The sequence below is a fragment of the Microcaecilia unicolor genome, unplaced genomic scaffold, assembly GCF_901765095.1.
Source record: "Microcaecilia unicolor unplaced genomic scaffold, aMicUni1.1, whole genome shotgun sequence".
NCBI classification, from domain to species: Eukaryota; Metazoa; Chordata; class Amphibia; order Gymnophiona; family Siphonopidae; genus Microcaecilia; species Microcaecilia unicolor.
Genome location: NW_021962916.1, coordinates 6,916 through 30,198, shown reverse-complemented (window position 1 = coordinate 30,198; position 23,283 = coordinate 6,916). Strand labels below are relative to the sequence as shown.

Genomic DNA, 23,283 nt, shown 5'->3' with positions numbered 1-23,283 from the left:
TTGGCTAAAATTGGCAAGAGTGTTGGCATCTTAGTCAGCGATCCTTGTGCCAAATTGTAGTCAAATCCATTAACAGAGGGAGCCTTTGACACATATGTGCAGGTAGAGCCGTACTGATGGAATGTGGCTAAAACATTAGTGTGGTTATGAATCTTTTTCTCTCTCGGTCTCCTCTCCAGTTCCTTTTCAATTAAAAATCGTGCAGGTCTTTTTTTTTTTTCACTGTTTTATTTTCCCAATTACACAGTTGTTGCCTTACAGTTGCTCCTTTTTTTTTTCAGTCCACCTTTATTTCATTTGTTTTGCCCATATAGGCTGCAGTGAGTACAGATGTGGTGAGTGAAATGTTACTGAACGATGTGCTAGAAGACACCGCTCGAGAACTCTGGAACATGGAACGCTACAAGAAGTTGCACAGTGAGGCTATTTCCATGCAGGAAAGCCCAAATTTGGAGATAATGATGCAAAGGCTGGAAGAAATAGAAGTAAGCATATTAAATTCCAGTGTCTTGAGACCTGCCTGCTGTCATATGAAATGTCTCATGAAAATCCAAAGAAAACCTTAACTTGTATTGCTCAAGACAGAGAATAGATCATGAATTAAATTAGAATAAGGAACATGCTTCCAATCTGTTATGGTCCCTCCCTAAAATATAAAGGAATAATCTCTAAGCTTTACTAATTCCTGCTGCTCTCAGGGTCCCAAACAGTTTCAAAATTTGAAATCTAGGTGGAGTTTGGGTGTGGATCTCCAGTGAGAAGTAGTTGATAGTAAAAAAGAATCCTCTCAATGCCTGGATTTAGGGAAGTGTTTTACAATGTATTGGTTGGTCTTCCCTCAGTACTGGTGTAAATGTGATATGAGAGAGAAAAGCAAGTATTTCACGGATTTACTTGAAAATTTGCCATTCCTTTACTAGAACACAGCTTGGAGTTGTTCGAAGTTAAAACAGTGTGCAGGCCGTTTCACAGTCTCATTTTTAGTTTCAAAAGATAGCGAATGTTTCTTTCTTTGGAAATCTGTCCTTTACAGTGAAGGACCATTATTCAGATGTATTGCTTGTTTGGAAACCTTTTTTATGGTGGTAATTGATAGGGGTGGAATATCTTGTGCTCTTGCTTGTATTATGTTAATGGTGTAATGGTTGTTAGTATAGATGGCTAGTGTATTGCATAAGCGCTGCTTTGTCAATCGTGGCTTCAGTGTAAACATTTGGGGGTAATTCTGTAAGGGTCGTGCAAATTAGGTGTTGAGCACGAGTTCTACAACAATATCTGGGTGCCCAGACGCCATTATAGAATACAGCTTAAGTTGACATTTGCACACAAAAATTTAAGTGCTGTCACTTATGCAATGTAAAAGGCAGGTGTAAATGTTAGTACATAAATGTTGCTCTTTAGCATGTAACTTGTATTCTATAAGTTATGCGCCTGTGTGGGTCCTGCCCATGCTCCACCTACATGTATGCACCCTTGTAGTTGCGCCTTATGTAGGTTGTGTACTAAACTTATAGAATTCTACTTAGCGCTCAACTGTCACTTACACATTGCAAACATAGTATTCTATAATGTTAGTGCTTTAAAGTAAGCACCATTTGCACACTAATGGGGGGGGGGGGAGGAATTTTATAATTGGTGCTCAAAATTTGCTGCTGGATACACCTGCTGAAACCTGGTGTAAATGCTGGCACCCAAGTGCTGAGGCAGTATTCTGTAACTACACGTGCAACTTTTCAGAACGTCCAGGACCGTGCCCCCTTTTGAGTTACGCACTAGTAATTAGGCACCGTGCCTTAAAGAATAGTGTGCTGCCAGGTGCACATGCAAATTTTAGTGGATAAGTACATAAGTATTACTATACTGGGACAGACCAAAGGTCCATCAAGCACAGCATCCTGTTTCCAACAGTGGGCAATCCAGGTCACAAATACCTGGCAAGATCCCCAAAAAAGTACAAAACATTTTATGCTGCTTGTCCCAGAAATATTTTCCCCAAGTCCAATTTAATAAATCTATGGACTTTTCCTTTAGGAAGCCGTTGAAACCTTTTTTAAACTCTGCTAAGCTAACCGCCTTTACCACATTTTCTGACAACAAATTCCAGAGTTGAATTACACGTTGAGTGAAGAAAAACTTTCTCCGATTCGTTTTAAATTTACTACTTTGTATCTTCATCGCATGCCCCTAGTCCTAGTATTTTTGGAAAGCATAAACAGACATTCATATCTACCCGTTTCACTCTACTCATTATTTTATAGACTTCTATAATATCTCCCCTCAGCTGTTTTTCTCCAAGCTGAAGAGCCCCACGCTTTAGCCTTTCCTCATAGGGAAGTCGTCCCATCCCCTTTATCATTTTTGTCGCCCTTCTCTGCACCTTTTCTAATTCCACTATATCTTTTTTGAGATGCGGTGACCAGAATTGACCACAATATTCGAGGTGCGGTCGCACCATGGAGCGATACAAAGGCATTATAACATCCCTATTTTTGTTTTCCATTCCTTTCCTAATAATACCTAACATTCTATTTGCTTTCTTAGCCGCCGCAGCACACTGGCAGAAGGTTTCAACGTATCATCAACGACGACACCTAGATCCCTTTCTTTGTCGGTGACTCCTAACCTGGAACCTTGCTTGACGTAGCTATAATTCGGGTTCCTCTTTCCCACATGCATCACTTTGCACTTGCTCACATTGAATGTCATCTGCCATTTAGACACCCAGTCTTGTAATTTTTCAAAATCCTCCTGTGATTTAACGACTTTGAATAACTTTGTGTCATCTGCAAATTTAATTACCTCACTAGTTACTCCCATCTTTAGGTCATTTATAGATATGTTAACAAGCAGCGGTCCCAGCACAGACCCCTGGGGAACCCCACTAACTACCCTTCTCCATTGTGAATACTGACCATTTAACACTACTCTCTGTTTCTATCTTTTAACCAGTTTTTAATCCACAATAGAACAGTACCTCCTAACCCATGACTCTAATTTCCTCTGGAGTCTTTCATGAGGTACTTTGTCAAATGCCTTCTGAAAATCCAGATACACAATATCAACCGGCTCACCTTTATCCACATGTATGTTCACCCCTTCAAAGAAATGTAATAGATTGGTGAGGCAAGATTTCCCTTCACTAAATTCATGTTGGCTTTGTCTCATTAGTCCATGCTTTTGAATATGGTCTGTAATTTTGTTCTATATAATAGTCTCTACCATTTTGCCCGGCACCGACGTAAGACTCACCAGTCTATAATTTCCCGGATCTCCCTTTGGAACCTTTTTAAAAATCAGCGTTACATTGGCCACCCTCCAATCTTCCGGTACCACACCAGATTTTAAGGATACATTACATATTATTACTAACATAGTTCCGCAAGTTCATTTTTCAGTTCTATCAGTACTCTGGGATGAATACCATCCGGTCCAGAAGATTTGCTACTCTTCAATTTGTCAAATTGCCCCATTACATCCTCTAGGTCTATAAAGATTTCATTCAGTTTCTCCGACTTGCCAGCTTTGAATACCATTTCAGGCACTGGTATCTCTCCCAAATTCTCCTCAGTGAAGACCGAAGCAAAGAATTCATTTAATCTCTCCGCTGGCTTTGTCTTCCCTGATCGCCCCTTTTACCCCTCGGTCATCTAGCAGTCCAACTGATTCTTTCGCCAGCTTCCTGTTTTAATACATCTAAAAAATAATTTTACTATGTGTTTTTGCCTCCAACGCAATCTTTTTTCGAAGTTCCTCTTTGCCTTCCTTATCAGTGCTTTGCATTTGACTTGACATTCCTTATGCTGTTTCTTATTATGTTCAGTTGGTTCGTTCTTCCATTTTCTGAAGGATTTTCTTTTAGCTCTAATAGCTTCCTTCACCTCACTTTTTAACCATGCCGGCTGTCTTTGATCTTACGTCCTCCTTTTTAATACACGTAATATGTTTGGCCTGGACTTCCAGGATGGTGTTTTTGAACAGCATCCATGCCTGATGTAAAGTTTTGACCCTCACAGACGTTTCTCTAAGTTTTTTTCACGTTCTTCTCATTTTATCATAATCTCCTGTTTTGAAGTTAAACTCTAACCTATTGGATTTCCTGTGTACTTACTTCAAAGATAATATCAAATTTGATCATATTATGATCACTGTTATCAAGCAGCCCAGCACCATTACCTCCTGCACCAGATCATGCACTCCACTAAGGACTAAGTCTAGAATTTTTCCTTCTCTCGTTGGCCCCTGTACCAGCTGCTCCATAAAGCAGTCCTTGATTTCGTCAAGGAATTTTACCTCCCTAGCATCCCCCATGTTACATTACCCAGTCAATATCGGGGTAATTGAAATAACCCATTATTATTGTGTTGCCCAATTTGTTTGCGTCCCTAATTTCCTTTAACATTTCTGCATCCGTCTGTTCATCCTGGTTAGGTGGATGGTAGTACACTCATATCACTATCCTTTTCCCCTTTACACATGGAATTTCAATCCATAGTGATTCCAAGAAGTGTTTTGTTTCCTTCAGAATTTTCAATCTATTTGATTCAAGGCTCTTGTTAATATACAATGCTACCCCTCCACCAATTCGATCCACCCTATCACTACAATATAATTTGTACCCGTTATGACAGTTTCCCACTGGTTATCCTCCTTCCACCGGTCTCAGAGATGCCTACTAGATCCTGCAGTGCCTGCTAGAGGCTATGTGTTAATGCTGTGGAACAAAGTTAAAGTTTTAAAACTAAGGGGATCAATAGAAATCAAACAAAATAAAACATGGAAAAGAAAATAAGATGATACCTTTTTATTGGACATAACTTAATGCATTTCTTGATTAGCTTTCGAAGGTTGCCCACGGCTACCACACTCCTCTACTTAAAACTAAGGGGGAAAGACTATAGAGATTAGTTGATAAAATTTGCTTTTTTCTATCTTATTCTGCCTATCAGTAACCTACAATTCCTCCTTTAAACCCCAATCCTTACGTTCCCAAAGCATAAAGCAAAATAGTGTTCACTTACCAGAGAAATGTCCTCTTCTCTCATAACTTCTCAGAAGGATTCTACTTGTACATTTTTCCTAACATATTGTATGTTGCACATCTCCTGATTCAGTGCTGCATAGAGTCACAAGAACTATTTTCTTCCTCTATCTCCATCGCTGGAGGACATAACTTTCTTTCCTTTGGTCCTATCAGACCAATCCAGAGCAATGGGTTATTAGGTAAGACATAACTTTTCCTTAGGTGCCTAAGTGCTAGTTGGATGCTAAGCTGTATTCTAGAAGCATGCAATGAAACTACTAAGTAGTAAATTTAAAACAAACCAGAGAAAGTATTTCTTTACTCAACGTGTAATTAAACTCTGGAATTAATTGCCAAATATGAAAGAAGTTAACTTAGCAGGATTTAAAAAAAGTTTAGAATAATATTCAAAAAGAAAAGTCCATAATCCACGTTTATTTCTAGGATAAGCAGTATAAAATCTGTTTTACTGTTTTGGGATCTTGCTAAGCACTTGTGACCTAAATTGGCCACTGTTGGAAACAGGATCCTGGGCTTGATGGACCTTTGAGCTGTCCCAGTATTTCAGCACTTATGTTCTATAATTGATGTGCACAACTCACAGCGCGTAAGTGCAGAGGGACATAGGTGGGGGCTCCCATTTATATTCTTAAGTTACAAATACTGTAAGTTATTCATTAAAGTGTTACTTTAGGCTTGCACATTCAAGAATTTGACACATAGATGCCGACTTCAGCTAGTATTCTGTAACATAATTTGGGTGCCCAAATGCCATTATAGAATTCTCTGAGGACAAGCGGGCCATATTCTCACATGTAGGTGACATCATCCGTGTTGCCTAGTGTGGAGCATTAAAAGCTAAATATAGCTTTAAGAGGGCATGCAGCGTCCCCACCACACATGTGTGATTGCCTTCCCACGCAACGTGTAATTAGACTCTGGAATTCGTTGCCGGAGAACGTGGTACGGGCGGTTAGCTTGACGGAGTTTAAAAAGGGGTTAGATAGATTCCTAAAGGACAAGTCCATAGACCGCTATTAAATGGACTTGGAAAAATTCCGCATTTTTAGGTATAACTTGTCTGGAATGTTTTTACGTTTGGGGAGCGTGCCAGGTGCCCTTGACCTGGATTGGCCACTGTCGGTGACAGGATGCTGGGCTAGATGGACCTTTGGTCTTTCCCAGTATGGCACTACTATGTACTTATGCACTTATGCTGTGGGAGCGCAGGACCAGCAGTCTCTCTCATCCGCTGTAAGGAGAGGACGCGTGATTTGCAGCTTCTCACATCATCTGGTGCGCAAGTGCTTTTTTTTTGAGCATTTGTGCCTTCCTTGGGAGATTTTTTTCCTCCTATTTTTGGGTTTGTGCCTTTTTCCCATTTCCCTTATTTTTTTTAGGTATTTTTTCTCCACTTTTGAAGTCTTCTTATTTTTCTCGCGCTCTTTAGGCCCTCATAGCCCTATGCTCCAGTCAGGTCTTGTTCCTCATATTTTTTCTGGTGCTTTGCCCCTTTTTCTGGCACCATCAAGCCATTTGATTTGTCCATGGCTGTTTTCCTTCCATGTCATCGAAGATTCCCAGTGTCTTTAAGTGCTGTACTAGTAAGGACCATCTGTGGCACAGACACTCATTCTTGGTGGCTCCAGTATTTGAGGCCTGAACATACCCCTTCAAGCTGCGTTCTTACCTTTGTATGAAGAAAAGGACTCAGCTGGCCAGTGAGAAACTTTTTGGAGCCTGGTCCAAATGCTCAGCATCACAGAGCAGCTGGAGTAGTGCCAGGCAGGTAGAAGGGAATTGGAGCTCTCCCACGGAAATTAGTTGCACCGGCATTGAGTGCATTGGTCCATATAAACTGCTAGGCCTGTCTCGGACACTGGGAGTGGGCGTGCATCGAGTAGGTCTCCACGTGCCTGTATGCCGATGGCTGTACAGTGCCCCGGGACTGTTCAGCATCGGACCCGAATCCAAGGCGACATGAGGACTGGACATCGTTCTCGTCTGTACTGAGGAGCATTGATGACCGGCACTGGGCGAAGGCCAAGAAGCATCAGCATCGATCCCTCTCGACACATGGTACCAGGGCACTGAGGGTTTCGGTCCCCAAGAAGCATCGGCACTGAGAGGACTGCTCCCCCTCCATACAAGAGGTACCAGTGCACAGGTCTGCAGGCAGCCAGGACTGGGTACCCTTTCGACCCCGAGAGTCTGCAGTCTGTCTCCGACCTGACACCCCAGTCTTTCCCGATGGTCTCTCTTGATGAGCACATCCGGGCCATACTCCAAGAGCACTTGGCGGGTTATTACAACAGTGTGTATCGGCTTCTGGGGTGCTTGTATCAGCCATGCCTCTTGCTGGTACCCAGCAGGGCCCTCAGCCTGCGGTGAGGTCTCCGATGCCAATGCTGCATGTGGTACCAGTGTCCATGGCTGCTCGTACTGGCATCCCCTCGACGTGGGTGAAGTAGTCTTCGCTGGAGCCAAGGATGGAGTCAATACCTCAACACCCCTCTCGAGGATATGATTCCTCTTTATCGGGTCTTGTCCCTCCCATGAGGAGTTCTTTGCCGACACCAAGGAGGGAGAGCGCTCATGGGAGTCTGATGAGGATTCATGGTACTTCTCAGAGGAGGAGTCCTGTGGCATCCCGTCTGATTCTTCCCTTCTGGAGAAAAGAAGAAAATCTCCACCTGAGAGCCTTTTCTTTCCATCTTTTGTCAGGGAAATGGCGGCTGCCATTCCAATTCATTTAGAGATGGTGGACGACCCCAGGGCTGAGATGTTCAAAGTCCTGCACTATGATCTCCCTCCTCGAGAGGCTGTGATGGTCCAACATCACAAGATCCTGCTGAATGTTCAGGTGAAGAACTGGAGTCCCTCTGTCGATCCCTGTCCTCCCTAAGAAGATAGGCACGATGTACCGGATTCAGAGCTCCCCCATGTTTTATAAGCCCCAGTTGCCCCATCACTCCTTGGTGGTGGAATCTGCGCTCAAAAGAGCCAGGAGTTCTAGAGATTATGCTTTGGTACCCCCTGGCACAGAAGTTATTCTTTTGGGCAGAAGATGTATCAGGCCTCTATGCTCATCTTCCGTATTCAATTTTGCCAGCTCTAAACAAGCCTCTACTTGAGGAACTTGGTGCGCAGTATGTTGGATTTGGCAGATTCTCTCCCACAGGAGCAGGCCAGATCTCTGCCAGTTGGTCAAGCAGCAGAAGGCATGTAGAATGATCTTGGCCAGGGGTGCCTATGACACCTTTGATGTGGCATCCAGGATATCTGCCCAAAAGTATAGTGATGTGCAGACTCTCATGGCTGAATGTCTCTGACTTGGACCTGGCAGTCCAGCAGAGGTTGGCAGATGCCACATGCAGGGAGATAACCTTTTTGGAGACCAGGTGGAAGGGAGGTCACTGACCTCATCAAGAAACATATTGACACCATTGATACTCTCTCTCGCCAGACATCTGCACCTTTCTCCTCATCCAGGAGGTTTTTGGATAAGTCAAAAAGGGGTTCCTACTACTGAAACATAGGTATGCTCCTTCTCGCCAGCCTCAGCAGACTCAGTCCCATTGCGCTCATTCTCGTCATCAGCGTGCGCCCAAAGCTCAGCTGGCTCCCCAGTCGAAATCAGGAACAAACTTTTGACTGATTCCAGCAGAGCATAGCCACAGTAAAAGTGACCATTCCGGATGACCTACCAGTTGGGGAGGATGAATTTTTTTTTTAATTTATGCCCTTATTCTTACTTTGTTTTATATTTTGGGAGATGTAAGTTGAAGTGTGATTTTGTTTTTTTTCACTCCTTAATCACAGCTGTCTTGGGGTCATTATACTGGTTTGGGTCAGTATTAATGGAAACTATCCGAAGACACCCAGTTTGGCTAGAGAACATTGCATGGAAGTGAGACACTCAGCTTTCAGTTGAAGGAAATCACACTTGCTCACCTGCAGACTCATAAGTGATGTTGACATGTTTGCCGTCAGAGTGGGTTTTCTTTCGTGCTCTTCACCAGTAAAGAACTAAACAAACCCGATCATCCTTGTGGGCAGGAAGTAGGAAAAATATTACATTTCGTATCAGGAGGAGACATTCCTTAGGGGGTTGACTTAAGTGTTGATCTGGTAAGGGGTATTATTGAAAATAGCAAAATCTCACATAGCTTATAAGTACTAGTCGTGGAGACTATTATGCGAGCAGATTTTGGTCATGTTTAGGGAGGGTGTGGGGGGATGGAAAAGTGGGTGAAAAATCTGTTAACAATGTGGGGAGAAGTTGGGTTGAGCAGCATGCAGGGAATTCATGTGCGCTTCTACAGAAATGTATAGTGAAGGTCAACTGGACAGACTGGATTGGCCATTTTGGTCTTCATAGACCATCATTGCTATAGGTAGATATTCAGTTGGTGGCAATCAGCAGTTTTGGTCGCTTCTGCATTATGCCAATATTCAATGCTGTACCATGTCCGGGCACTGGCATTGAATATCTAGGTTTATGGGGGCTGCTGTTTCTTATCTGTTTAAGTGCAATATTCAGCACAACTACCTATTGAAATCCAGATAAAGATAGAACTGTGTTTTATGCGGGCTAATTTGCCCAGTTAACTTAGGTAGTTAAGTGCTGAATATCGGCATTTAGCTGCATAAGTCCTGACTCCACCCTGAACCGCCCACAAATATCCAGTTTTCAGTTTAATTGTTAATGCTGATATTCGGCAGCACTAACCAGTTTAGGGCCACTGAATATTGGTGGATAGCCCCACACAAGCAATCTAACCAGGCAGGAGATGGCCGGTTAAATCGCTTTAACTATCAATCCCTGTGTTACTATGCTGGAGTCAAGAAAACTGCACCTTGAATTTCAGAAACCATGTTCACTGCACTATTGATTGGAATGTGAATGTTCTTTAGCTAGTAATCTGAGCATGAAAAATATGGAAGCTCTCCAGCAAGGCTATGTATATACAGCCCAAGGATCTGATTTTTAAAAAACATTTTTGGCATCAAACAAACATTTCAAATCCCCAAGAACTGGGTGTCAAGATATAAAAACCCAAGCTGATAGAACTGTAGCATCTAATTTAAACTGTTATGAAAGGCATATGTGAAAATTGAGACTGCCAGCATATATTATCATGCACTGTTAAGACAATTCACTGCTCTCAGGAAGTGTTAAGGAGAGGATTGTAATTCGTTGTCCAAATGTGATAGTCTTCTAGCTTAGGCAGTGGCAGGCTTAGTAGGGTTGATTATTTGTATAGTCTTCCAGGAACGATTCTGTTCCTTACAAATGACTGATTCCAAATAGGCAGTGTATAAGATTTTTATAAAGAATATAAAGTGACTTTTTTTTTTTATTTCTTATTTTAAAGAGATATCAGGAGTCAGTTCAGAGACGATTTAACCAAATTGTGTATGCAGGTCCTGAGTTCTGGATAAATGAAGAAAAAGAAGGTTTGTGGCTTGTTTGCTGTTATACTTTTCACAGAAAGTTTGAGCATAATATTGTTTATATGAATCAAAGATGGATTTGTGTGTTCTGAGTTTAGTAGTGGATTCCAAACAGCATTATAACTATGTAGGGGTAAAGCCCTCAGCCCAGTAATAAGAACATTTCTATTTTTTATGATGTATTGGAAAAAACCACATAGGATGCATTTTATGGAGTCAACTAGTAAAACAGGCCCGTTTCTGACACAAATGAAACAGGGGCTAGCAAGGTTTTCCTCAGAGTGTGTATGTTTGAGAGAGAGAGAGAAAGTGTATGTGAGAGATGGAGTGTGTGTGAGTGAGAGAGAGAATGAGTGAGTGAGAGACAGAGTGTGTGTGTGTGTTTGTGTCAGAGAGAGAGTGTGTGTGAGAGACAGTGTAGTGTGTGTGAGAGTGAGTGTGAGAGAGAGAGAGATAGAGTGTGTGAGAGAGTGTATGTGAGAGACAGAGAGTGTGTGTGTGTGTGTGTGTGGGGCTCCGAGTTCCAGGCCCCCCTTCCATCCAAGGTGCAGGCCCCCTCCTTCCTCTCCCTCCCTCTCTCTCCTCCTCCGAGTTCTTGGCCCCCTTCCCTCCGAATTCCATGCCCCCCTTTCCTCGGAGTGTGTATGTTTGAGAGAGTGTGGGTGAGAGATGGTGTGTATGTGAGAGAGAATGAGTGAGAGAGAGACAGACAGACAGACAGACAGACAGAGTGTGTGTGTTTGTGTCTGAGAGAGAGAGAGAGTGTGTGACAGAGTCTGTGTGGAGAGAGAGTGTACGTGAGAGACAGAGAGTGTGTATGTGTGAGAAAGTGAAGCCTTGAAGCATTCGTGCGCTCTGTAAGGCTCCATCTCCTCAATTGACGACACGTAGTTCCAGAACGTTGCAGGAATGCTTCAAGGCTTAAAGGCTTCACTTTCTCGGCTTCAGAATGTTGGAGGTACGTTTTATTATATAGGATATTCAAAGCGATATAACTAGCCAGAACATTCTTGAATGGTTAAATTGCCTGTAGGGATAAGAACGTAATGGACATAACACAACTCTTCCGTTGCATGATTCCCTAGTGTGGCTGTGCCACATGAACTTTATCTTACCACAACATTACTTTGTATTGTTACACCGGAGTCTGTAACGCCTCTCCGATACTATGTAAGCCACATTGAGCCTACAGATAGGTGGGAAAATGTGGGATATAAATGTAACAAATAAATAAATAAATTGGTCATTTTCAGTGGCACTTAACTGGTTAGTGTCACTGAAATGACTGGTTAACACTATAGGAAAACTGGCTATTTTGGGGGCATTCCGGGGGCAGGGTTGGCACTTGGGCAGTTAAGTGCGATGTTCAGTCCAAGATCACTGCATAAATAGGTCTGCATAAAAGTCAGTCTTATCTTTATGCGGTGCTCCATAGCCAGTTTTAAGTGCTGAATAGCGCACTCAACTGACTATGGTGTTGCTGGCTCCATAAACCCAGAAATTTAATGCCGGAGCCCGGACATGGCCCTGCATTGAATTTCTGGGCATAATGCCAGTGGTGACCTTCTGAATATCAACTCCTTTGTTCCTATCCTGCATAGAGGACCTTCAGTTCTCTTTTACCTCTCTGGTGCTGCTCCAAGCTATCTGATTCCAATGTGACACTGTGTAATTTTTGTAATCTGCTGAGCTCATGTGATTCCAATCTCAGGACAGCTGGAGTTGTGCCAGGCAGGTAGAAGGGAATTGCAGCTCCCCCACGGAGGATTAGTAAAAACACTGGTTCAATTTACCAGCACATTATACCTAATTTCTCACAGAGATGTGCCATGTTCTAGGGAAGGGAGATGGAAGGCTGTTAACTTTTTCCCTGGTGCTTTGGACTCATCTAATTGGAGCTGATATCTGCTGGGACTATGGCCAGTATGGACCTTAATTAGCACGTCCTGTGGTTTATCCCCCTTTTTATGCCTCTCCGCATCATCCTTAACTCAGCCACTGCACTGAAAGTCATCAGTCAAGAGCAACAGACTGCAGTTCTCTCAAATTACATATGCACCCTTGCTCTAACCAGTAGGTGTCCACTGTTGGGTAATGAGTGAGATGACATTCCCTCTCTGAGGAGCAGAAGCCAGGGCTGGGAATCAAAGCTCTGGTTCTTGGAAGAAAACTATCATGAATTCAGCCAGAGTTATTCTGTAAAGGACAATGTGCATTTGTTACTCAATTTGACTTATGCTGTTCGTTCGATTTTTAGTTGATTTTGAATTGATGATCCAAATTCTGAATCACTTTGGTATTCAAGGTTCAGTTTTAGCCTGGTTTCCACTGTTTTTTTTTAACAAATCACTGTTATATTGTCAAGAAGGATGGGGTTCTTTCTAATAGAGGGAGCCCTCCCAGTAGGGTCCCTCAGGGTTTCCCACTTTCCCCTTCCCTTTTCAACTTAAGTCTGTGGGTGTTACTCTGGAACAAGCCAAGATAAAACATTTTATGTACGCAGATGATATCGCCGTGATTATTTCTGTTTCTCAACTTTGGTCTGACACAGACCCTGTGTCTGCACACTAGAAAACTGGCTAAGTTGCCTTTTTAAAGGCAAGCTGCTCTTTGGGGTCGAGCTGGACAAGATTGTGACCGATCTCGGCACGTCCAAGGGCAAGAGGTTACTGGAGGTCAGGGCTCGGGCCAGTGGTGCCCGCCCCGGTTCCTCCAAAGGACGGTTTCAGGAAGCCCGTCGGTATTGCCCGGGCAAGTCGGGCTCCTCTGCTCCCTCTTCCTTCAAGAGGAACTTCTCCCCCAAGCAGCATTCCTTTCGCAGAGACCGCCGTCCCGGAGGTGCGTCCTCCGGTCTTCCCCCAGGGTCTCGTACCCAGTGACGGGGCCCTGGTCCATGGCCCAGAGCAGTGGGCGAGTGGACCAGGGTAACTTCAGACGCTTGGGTGCTGGAAGTCATCAGAGACGGCTAAAAGCTAGAGTTCTACCGACCCTTAAGAGACGGGTTTGTACACTCTCTCCCTGCAAGTCTCCGGTCAAAGCTGTGGCAGTGCAGCAGACTTTGGACAATCTGATCCGCCTGGGTGCGGTCGTTCCGGTGCCAGAAGATCAGCTTGGCAAGGGACGTTACTCCATTTACTTTGTGATACCAAAGAAAGGAGGTTCTGTGCGGCCTCGACCTCAAAGGGGTCAATCGGGCCTTGAAAGTTCGGACACTTCCGAATGGAGACTCTCCGCTTGTTTTAGGTGCAGTGAAGGCAGGGGAGTTCCTGGCATCATGGACATCAAGGAAGCTTACTTGCATATTCCCCATCTGGCCTCCTCATCAACGCTTTCTGCGTTTTGCAGTCCTGTGCCGACACTTCCAGTTCAGAGCCCTCCCGTTCGGGTTGGCTACTGCTCCGCGGACCTTCTCCAAAGTTAAGGGTGGTCATCGCGGCCTCCTACGAAAGGAAGGAGTCAAGTCCATCCTTATCTGACGACTGGTTGATTCAGAGCCCCCTCTTATGCAGAGTGTGGCAGAGCTGTAGAATGGGTGATTGCTCTTTGAGCTCCTGGGGTGGAACTGGAGAAAAGCCAGCTGCGCCTGACTCAGTCCCTGGAGTATCTGGGAGTTCATTTCGACCACCCAAGTGGGCAGAGTGTTCCTGCCAGACAATCGGATTGTCAAGCTTCAGGCTCAGGTGGACAGTTCCTAGTAGCCTCTCCTCTTTGGGCTTGGGACTATGGGCAGCTGTTGGGCTCTATGTCGGCCACGATGGAAGTAGTGCCCTGGGCCAGGGCCCATATGAGACCTCTACAGCTCTCTCTGCTGCAGCGATGGACTCCAGTGTCGGAGGATTACGCTGTGCGCCTTCCCTTGGATCCAGCGGTGCGCAAGGCACTGAGCTGGTGGCTGGAGGACAGACAAGCTGTCCGCAGGAATGCCTCTTTTGACCAGGAATGGGTTGTCGTCACGACGGACGCCTCTTTGACGGGCTGGGGAGCCCACTGCTGGGAAGGACAGTGCAGGGGCTCTGGTCTCTTGCAGAGGCAAAGTGGTCTATCAACCTCCTGGAACTCAGAGCCATTCGGTTGGCGCTTTTGGAGTTTCTCCCGGTACTGGCGGTGATGAAGCCAGTACGGGTCCTGTCGGACAATGCCACGGCTGTGGCCTATGTCAATCGCCAGGGAGGTACCAAGAGCGCCCCTCTAGCCAAGAAGGCCATGAAGCTATGCCAGTGGGCGGAAGCGAACCTGGAACAGCTGTCGGTGGCCCACATTGCGGGAGTCATGAATGTCAAGGCGGACTTTCTCAGTCGCCATACCTTGGATCCCGGAGAGGTGGCAGCTATCGGCTCAGGCGTTCTTGGACATCACGAAGTGCTGGGCCAGCCGAGCTTAGATCTGATGGCGTCATCGGCCAATTGCCAAGTGCCGCGCTTTTTTCAGCAGAGGACGGGACCCTCGCTCTCTGGGAGTAGATGCTCTTCTCCAACGGTGGCCGACACAGGAGCTTCTCTATGTGTTCCCACCCCTGGCCCATGTTTGGGCAGGGTGCCTAGACCGGGTCGCAAAGCATCCGGGTCGGATAATCCTGGTGGGTCCGGACTGGCCCAGACGTCCCTGGTATGCAGACTTGATCAGGCTCTCGGTGGAGGCCCTCTGCGGCTGCCAGCGGTGCAGGGCCTGTTGAACAGGGTCCCGTGGTGGATGGAGGATCCCCTCCCCCTTTGGTCTTACGGCCTGCTATCTTGAGCGGCAGCGTCTGAGGAAGAAGTGCTTCTCAGACAAGGTCATCGCCACTATGCTGAGAGCGAGGGAAGCGCTCTACTTCTACTGCTTACCGCAGGGTTGTGGGCGTACCTTTGCATCGTGGTGTGAGGCAGGCTCCCTTTCTCCCTCACTGCTCCAATTTCTTCAGTGTTGGCGTTCCTGCAAGAAGGTCTGGAGAAAGGCCCTGTAGCTCAGTTCCCTTAAAGTCCAGGTAGCGGCTCTGGCTTGCTTCAGGGGTCGCCTGACGGGTGCTTCCCTGGCCTCGCAGCCAGACTTGTGTGCGCTTTCTCAAGGGAGTACTCACCTACGCCCTCCTCTGCACTCGGTGGTGCCTGCGTTGGAATCTCAATCTAGTGCTAAGAGCCTTGCAGAAGGCAGCCTTTTGAACCCTTGTCGAGGGATCTCTGAAGACCTGCCGTTCTGAACGCAGTCTTTTTGGTGGCTTTCACTTCAGACAGGACGAGTTTCCGAGCTCCAGGCGCTATCATGTCGGGAACCTTCCTGCAGTTCACTGAGAAGGAGTGTCTATTCGCACGGTGCCTTCCTTCCTGCCTAAGATTTTCTCGTTTCCATGTGAATCAAGCAGCTCTGCCCTACCTCCTTTTCATAGGGAGGACTACCCAGAGGAGTACTCTGCTCTCAAATATCTAGATGTGAGACGAGTCATCATCAGATACTTGGAAGTGACCAATGGTTTACGGGAAGTCGGATCATCTGTTTGGCTGTTCGCAGGTCATGTAAGGGTTGCAGGCATCCAAGCCTTACAGTGGCACTAGGGTCAAGGAAGCCATTGCAGCGGCTTATGTGGCTGCGGGGAAGATGCCGCCTCATCCAGCCGAAGGCCATTCCACCAGGGCACAGGTGGCCTCGATGGCAGAGGCCGAGTCCGTCTCCTTGGAAGAGATTTGTAGGGCGGCAACTTGGGCATCAGCCATACCTTCTCCAGACATTACCGGTTGACTGTGGCTGCTCGGGCGGAGGCCCGGTTTGGAACTTCAGTGTTACGGTCAGGGATTTCTGTGTCCCGCCTGGGTGAGTACTGCTTCGGTACATCCCACCAGTCTATGAATTGATCAGCATGATGATATGGAAGGTAAAATTATGTATCATACCTGATAATTTTCTTTCCATTAATCATAGCTGATCAATCCATAGCCCCTCCCAGATATCTGTACTGTTTATATTCTGGTTGCATTTCAGGTTCAAATTTAGTTCAGTTCCTGTTCAGGAGGATCTTCGTGTTCAAGTTTTTTCGATTGAATTCTTCAGGAGTTGAGACGATTTTGTTACAGTGAGCTGCTGCATTCTTCTCCCCTCCGTTTTACGGGGCTGGATTGAGACCTAAATTCTGCCGGCGCCCCCTCCCGCTTCGTGCAGCAGTAGGGTAGCATTATATCCCTCCCACTTCGGCGGTGTTAGGGTCAGCCAGCTCCTCCCGCGGTTGCGGTCGCAGGATAAGCCAGATCCCCCCGCATCGGCGGGTGTGGTGTCCCTCCCCGCTCCGCGGGGATGAGCTGGACGGATTCCCCTCCCCAACTTGTGTGGGGATGAGCTACCTAATTGGGTGAACATAGACATGTAGATTTCTATAATGACATACATGTCTATTTGTGAGCACTTGCATGTCTGGTTTTAAATAGCATACATGTGTAAGTACTGCCAGAGACTCATATGTTGCTGCTTTGCCTTCATTGATGTTTTATACATTGACACTTGTAAAATGGATGTTGCTGCCATACAAAGCTGACATACATTTTTATTCTCTGGATCATAGGATAATGCAGACACAGATGGATTAGACTTTCTGCAAGCTGCATATTGGACGTGCTCTCCCTAGCTTGATTGCAGAATAGCAGCAGCCAATCAGGCATGACAGTGGTGTTCCCACACAGTAGTATGTCAGAGTCTCTTCAGTTTTTTACTTTTCTGCATTCCATGATGGATGTCGTCTTTCCTGGGAAAGGAAAAAGCTGTGAAAATTACTCTTTCCACATTGAGTTCAGAAGTGCTGACCCAAAGGGCTATATTCTGGTACGGAGGGATCACTAGAGGGAACAGAACATGTTCACTCATGACCTGCAGGCTCCTCGGGAGAGTAGCAACAGTCGCTGGCACCACTGAGCCAGCCCTTAAGGGGAGATTACCAAAGGCTCTATTACATGCACTGTACCCCTGAAGCATTCATAGGGGAAATCCTCAACTTCTAACCGGTGCACCAGACTGCACAAACAAACTTTAACGGTCCTGCCACTGTCACAGAAAAGTCAATCTTCTGTACAACGTGACTCACCACGACCAACATCGCCTAAGCACTGTCTGGACACAGCTCCCTCTCCCATGCTGTGCAGCTCCTTCAACTGCTAGAAATAAAAAAAACAAGAAGTCTAAAATGAAACACTTACAACAGCAGGCAGTTGCCTATCCTACTCCAGTTCCTTCTCAGCTGGTGCAGGATGCTGCTTCTTTACTACTTCAGTTATTCCAAAAGGTTTAAACAATCCTCTAACTCTCTGCCATCTTCAGTTCCCTCTCCAACTTTTCCATGTACTTTATCCTCTCTGCTCAATGGGGACGTATTTCACCAGAGCCTATGGAGGTCTGTTCTTCAGACAACGAAACTTCATAATATATTAACAGACTCAGAGCAGCCATCTGCATCTATCACCAGTAGAGTCTAAAGATTTAGATTCCTCTACAGAGGACACTAGTTATACTAAATGTATTCAAAAATATTTGAAAGACTTAACTCTTCAGAATCGGCCTACTACAATGAATAAAAAGGATTTTCAAAGTAGATACCCCATCAGGATCTATAGTACTTCTTTTACATTCCATTTTGCAAGGCTTGCAGACAAAAATTTGGCAAGCTCCATATTCTCAACAATCTATTCCAAGCATTTAGATGCAAAATACAGAATTCAGTCTGCACCAAGACATGAGAAAGCACAATTACCACATCATTCAATGGTTTTTGAAGCAGTCATGTCAAAACCTCTGACATTTCATCCGCTTTACCCTCCAGATAGAGCGTCAAAAACTTTAGATGTGATAGAAAGAAAAGTGTTCTCAGCAGCTATGCTAGCTTCCAGGATCGCTGCACACCAGTTACAGATACTACATTATCAACATTCTAAGGTGTATTCCACATTGGAGTACATTTCTTCAGTACCATGGAGGAGGCAACTTTTCATTTAATCACAAGGCATCTACTATCTGTATGATACCACTTCACAGTTAAGTACTATTTCCATTACTCTTCTTCCTCCTCATCACTCAAAAGATGGTCTTTTTCAACCTCTCACAAATCATATAAATACAATCCATCTTACTGCAGATGATTCCAGTCATATTTGTCAGCCTCAGTCCAGGTCCCTATAACAACCTTCCTATCAACGTTTGAGACTTTGTGAGCGCAAAACTTCCTCAACACCTGCTGCTATGCCTTCCAAGTCTACTGCTAGTTTTTGACACTTACCCATAGGAGGTTGGATCCACCATGTTATCAGACTTGGAAAACCATAACCTTAGACAAGTGGGTTCTGCATTTAATTCCACGGGGATATAAAATAAATTTCATGCAACTGCCTCCACTGACTCCCCCAATCTTCACCAAAGCTTGCACTCCTCAGTCCACAATATTACACTCTCTCCTTGCTTCTCAAGCAATAGACCCAGTTCACAAATCTGCCATTCACCACAGATTTTATTCCCATTTCCTGATTCCAAAGAAATCATGGGGACTCAGACCAGTTCTAGACCTCAGACAGTTGAACCTGTTTGTCAAATAGAATGCTTCAGAATGCATGCATTACAGATGATACTTCCTCTTGTACCTTCACATTCCTGGCTCACAACAATAGATTTGAAGGACACTTACACTAATATTCCTATCCACCCAGTATCTCCGATTCACATTTCAAACCTAATGTTACCAGTATTGAGTTATACCTTTTGGACTCTCCTCCACCCCACTAGTTTTCACAAAGAGTCTAACAGTCATAACAGCTTTTCTGAGTAGGAAAGAAATATTTGTCTTTCCCTACTTGGATAACTGGCTAATTGTTGGTCACATGACTAGATTTGATTCACTCTCTTCAAATCAGAAAACATACTCTACAGTCGCTCAGTTTCATCATCAACAAAGACAAGTCAGTGCTTCATCCAATTCATTGAAGCGATTCTGAACACTTCAGTAGCTCAAACCTTTCTACTACAAGTCTGAGTCCTCACCATTCTTTGGCTAAATACTCAGGTTTTTCACTCAACCACATGTACGTCCAGACTTCCTCAAACTTCTTAGCTACATGTCAGCATCCACACTAATAGTTCTGACAGCACGTCTTCACATGCGACCACTCCAATGGGGCCTCAAATGTCAGTGGGATCAGTTCAGACAAAATCTGAGCCACAAAATTGCAGTGACCCTTCCCCTCCCCCCAAAAAAAAAAAAATCAAAAAGGGTCTTCTTTGATGGCTGCAGATTACCAACCTTACATGCAGAACACACTTTTCTCCTCCAACTGCAGATATCAACCTTACTACAAATGCATCCACTCTTGACTGGGGAGCTCATCTTCTTAACTACTCCACTCAATGTTGTTGGACATCAAGACAAATGTCTTGTTGCATAAATCTCCTCGAACTTCGAGCAGTTCAATCCACGTTCATGCATTCTCCCACCTTCTAAAAGAAAACAAAACTATATTTCTACAGAAAGACAATCAAGTCACGTTATTCTACTTAAGCATGGTGGCATGGCTTCCCTACCGCTCTGTCAGGAGGCTCACAAGATCTGGACAGTGTTCTCAACCTGCACTCATTCCTTCATGCCTTTATTCCGGGGCCTTTCAACAATCTAGCTGACAAACTCAGCAGAGTTTTGGTGCCACATGAACAGTCCCCTGCTCAAGAGATAGCCTCCAATCTCTTCCAGTGATGGAGCACTCCTCTTATAGATCTCTTTGCTACTCATATCAGCACAAAATGTGAAAATGTTGTTCAGATTGCCATCCCACTTTAGTCTTCTGAAGGATGCCTTCTCACTGTTATGGACCACAGGCCTTCTTTATGCCTTTTCTCCAATTCCTCTACTCTTCAGAGTCATCAGAAAGGACATTCAAGATTCAGCAGATCTAATCCTCATGACGCCAAGGTGGGCTCAACAGCCTTGGTATCCTTGGCTTCTCAGACTTTCAGTGGATACACCCGTTCCTCTGGGTTATCATCTAACTCTTCTAAGGCAGCAGGGGGGTTGCCTCCTTCACCCAAATCTCAAGAAGCTTTCATTGACAGCTTGAAGAATTCACAGAGCCCGAGCTCATTTTCAAAATTAATGTTACAGGACGTTCTCAAAGCAGCTCTCAAACCTACACAAGAATCTTACTCATTAAAATGGAAAAGGTTCACCATTTGGTGTGCCCAACATCGCCAAGATCCACTCACCCTTGTATCCAATTCAGGACTTCAGTCATCTTCCATCAGAGTTAATCTTACAGCAATTTCATTTTACCATCTGGATCAGTTGTCTTTTACTGCTAATCCTTTATTATGCCGTTTCTTCAAGGGCTTACTCCACTATCCACCAATTCATCCTCTTCCACTTTCGTGGAACTTGAATCTAGTCTTATCTCAACTTCTATTGCCCTTTTGAGCCTTTAGCTTCCGCATCTTTTCAACATCTTACATGGAAGTCTTATTTTAATAACACTTACCTCTGCACGTCGCATTAGCGAAATATAGCCTTTGGTACATTATCCTCCTTATACAATGCTTTCCAACAAAAGTAGTTCTCCAGACTTATCCAAAATTTCTACCTAAGGTTTTTGTTTCATTTCACCTTAATCAGGATATTACTCCTCTATTTTCCCAAAACCACTTCATAACTTGCAGAATCTACTCTCTACTTTGGATTGCAGAAGGGCCCTCCTCTTCTATCTGAAGAGGACAAAACAACATAGACAAACTTTATAGCTTTTCCTTTCTTTCCATCAAAAATCATTGGGTCAATCCATCTCCAAATCTACTCTCTCCTCCTGGATTGCTGACTGCATATTATTCCTTACCAACAAGTAATGCTGTGCCCCCCCACCCCCAAAGACTTGGAGCTCATTTAGTCAGAGCAGTTGCTACTTCCATAGCCACATCTGAGGAATACTGCTTCTAGACATGTGCTGGGCTGCAACATAGCTACTCCTCATACTTTCTCACTCCACTACTGTATAGACAATGCAGCTAGAGCAGATGGTAAGTTTTTCCATAAGAATAGCCATATTGCATCAGACCAGTGGTCCATCTAGCCCAGTATTCTGTTTCCAACAGTAGCCAATCCAGGTCACAAGTACCTGGCAGAAACCCAATTAGTAGTAATATTCCATGTAGAATCTCAAATAGCACCGACATTCCATACTACCAATCCCAAGGCAAAACAGTAGTTCCCCATGTCTGTCTCAATAGCAGATGGACATTTCCTCCAGGAACTTGTCCAAACCTTTTTTTAAACCCAGATATACTAACCGCTGTTACCACATCCTCCAGCAATGAGTTCCAGAGCTTAGCTATTCGTTTTCTTCAGATTAATTTATCCACCTGTACTTGACTTTACCATGGGTGTCAACCCTGGTCATATATTCACCCATAGGCTTGGGAGTCACCATCTGTGTCTGTATTATCCTTTGACATGGAGAAAGCATAGTTGCTTACCTGTGACAGGTGTTTTCAGTTGTCAGGATTATGCAGACACAGCTCCCACCCGCCATCTCCTAAAAAAAAAAAAAAAAGGAAGAATGCACATCGGTGATATCATTCAAAGCAGAACACACTGTGTAAGATGCGTCTTTACCTTTGCTACTTCATGAAATGAAGAGACTCTGATGTACTACTACTGAGCAGGAACATCACAGTCATGCCTGATTGGCTGCTGTTATTCTACAATCAAGTTAGGGAGAGCACTTCCGGATATGCAGCTTGCAGAGAAGCCTAACCCACTGTGTCTTCATTATCCTGATGACAATGGAGAACGTTGTTAAAGGTAAGCACTATGCTTTCCTGCATGTATTTTTCTAACATAATATAGGAATTGTACAAGTCCTGATTGGGAGTGGAGGAGAACTTAATGGTTAGAATAGTGGGCTGAGAACCAGAGGAACTGGGTTCAATTCCCACTGTGGCTCCTTGTGAACCTGAACAAGACACTTAACCCTCCATTGACTCAGGTGCAAAAACTTAGATTATGAACCATCTGCATATAATATATGTAAACTGCTTTGGTTGTACCACAGAAACCATTACCTTGTCCCTGACCCCTAACATCTCATACAGTGAGATTTGTGATGTATTATGCAAAAATGCCATAGTGCACATTATCACATTGGGCTGATCAATTTCCCTCCTGACCTAAACACACCCCTTGGAATGCTTTCTTCTAATGCAGCTAATACTAAGTGTGTCATGGAAGACTGCATGCATACTTTTAGTTGGGCAATTTTCCAACAGCCCTTTTAGTGACATAAATGGTTGTTGAAAATTGTCTTCCCCATTTAGGGGGGTAATGGATTTGATTTACCACCTTTCTTTGGTACAATCAAAGTTGTTTACATTTATTATATAAGGTAATAGTAATTATAAGGGATCAGCCAGCCCATTACATTTTTGACAAATAAATAGATTTAATAATAATGACGGTTAGAGATGCAAGCTAAAGAAATTAAAGAAAAAGCCAAGAGAGGCAGTAAAATTAAAATGTTACAAAAATGTTGTTCCTTTTAGGAAAATTTGGACATATAGGCAAAGAGCGGAGATAGATCTGGAATAACAGATCTATCTCCGCTTTTGAACAGGAATGCTATGCTTAATTGAGAAGGTTTAGAGGTTTTCCAGAGCTTAGAGGAATATTATGAAGTTCTTAAAAATTACTGCTTTTTTTGTTTGTTTTTTACTTTAAAGAGAGAGAAAATGCAGCCATAGACAGAAGACCTGTGTCACCTCATCCAATCAGAATTACAAAGACAGTGGAGCATAAAGACCCAAATGTGTCCATTGTTTTAGAAAAACCTTAG

General features: G+C 44.3%; 1 protein-coding gene across 1 annotated transcript; it reads left to right on the top strand.

The window, feature by feature from the left end:
- Positions 1-314: 314 nt before the first annotated feature.
- On the top strand, positions 315-23,283 carry LOC115458662 (protein moonraker-like; the record flags this gene model as incomplete). The annotated part of the gene is made up of 3 exons (XM_030188498.1): positions 315-485; positions 10,399-10,480; positions 23,171-23,283. Coding segments are annotated over 3 exons (366 nt in total), but the record flags the coding sequence as incomplete, so codon positions are not given.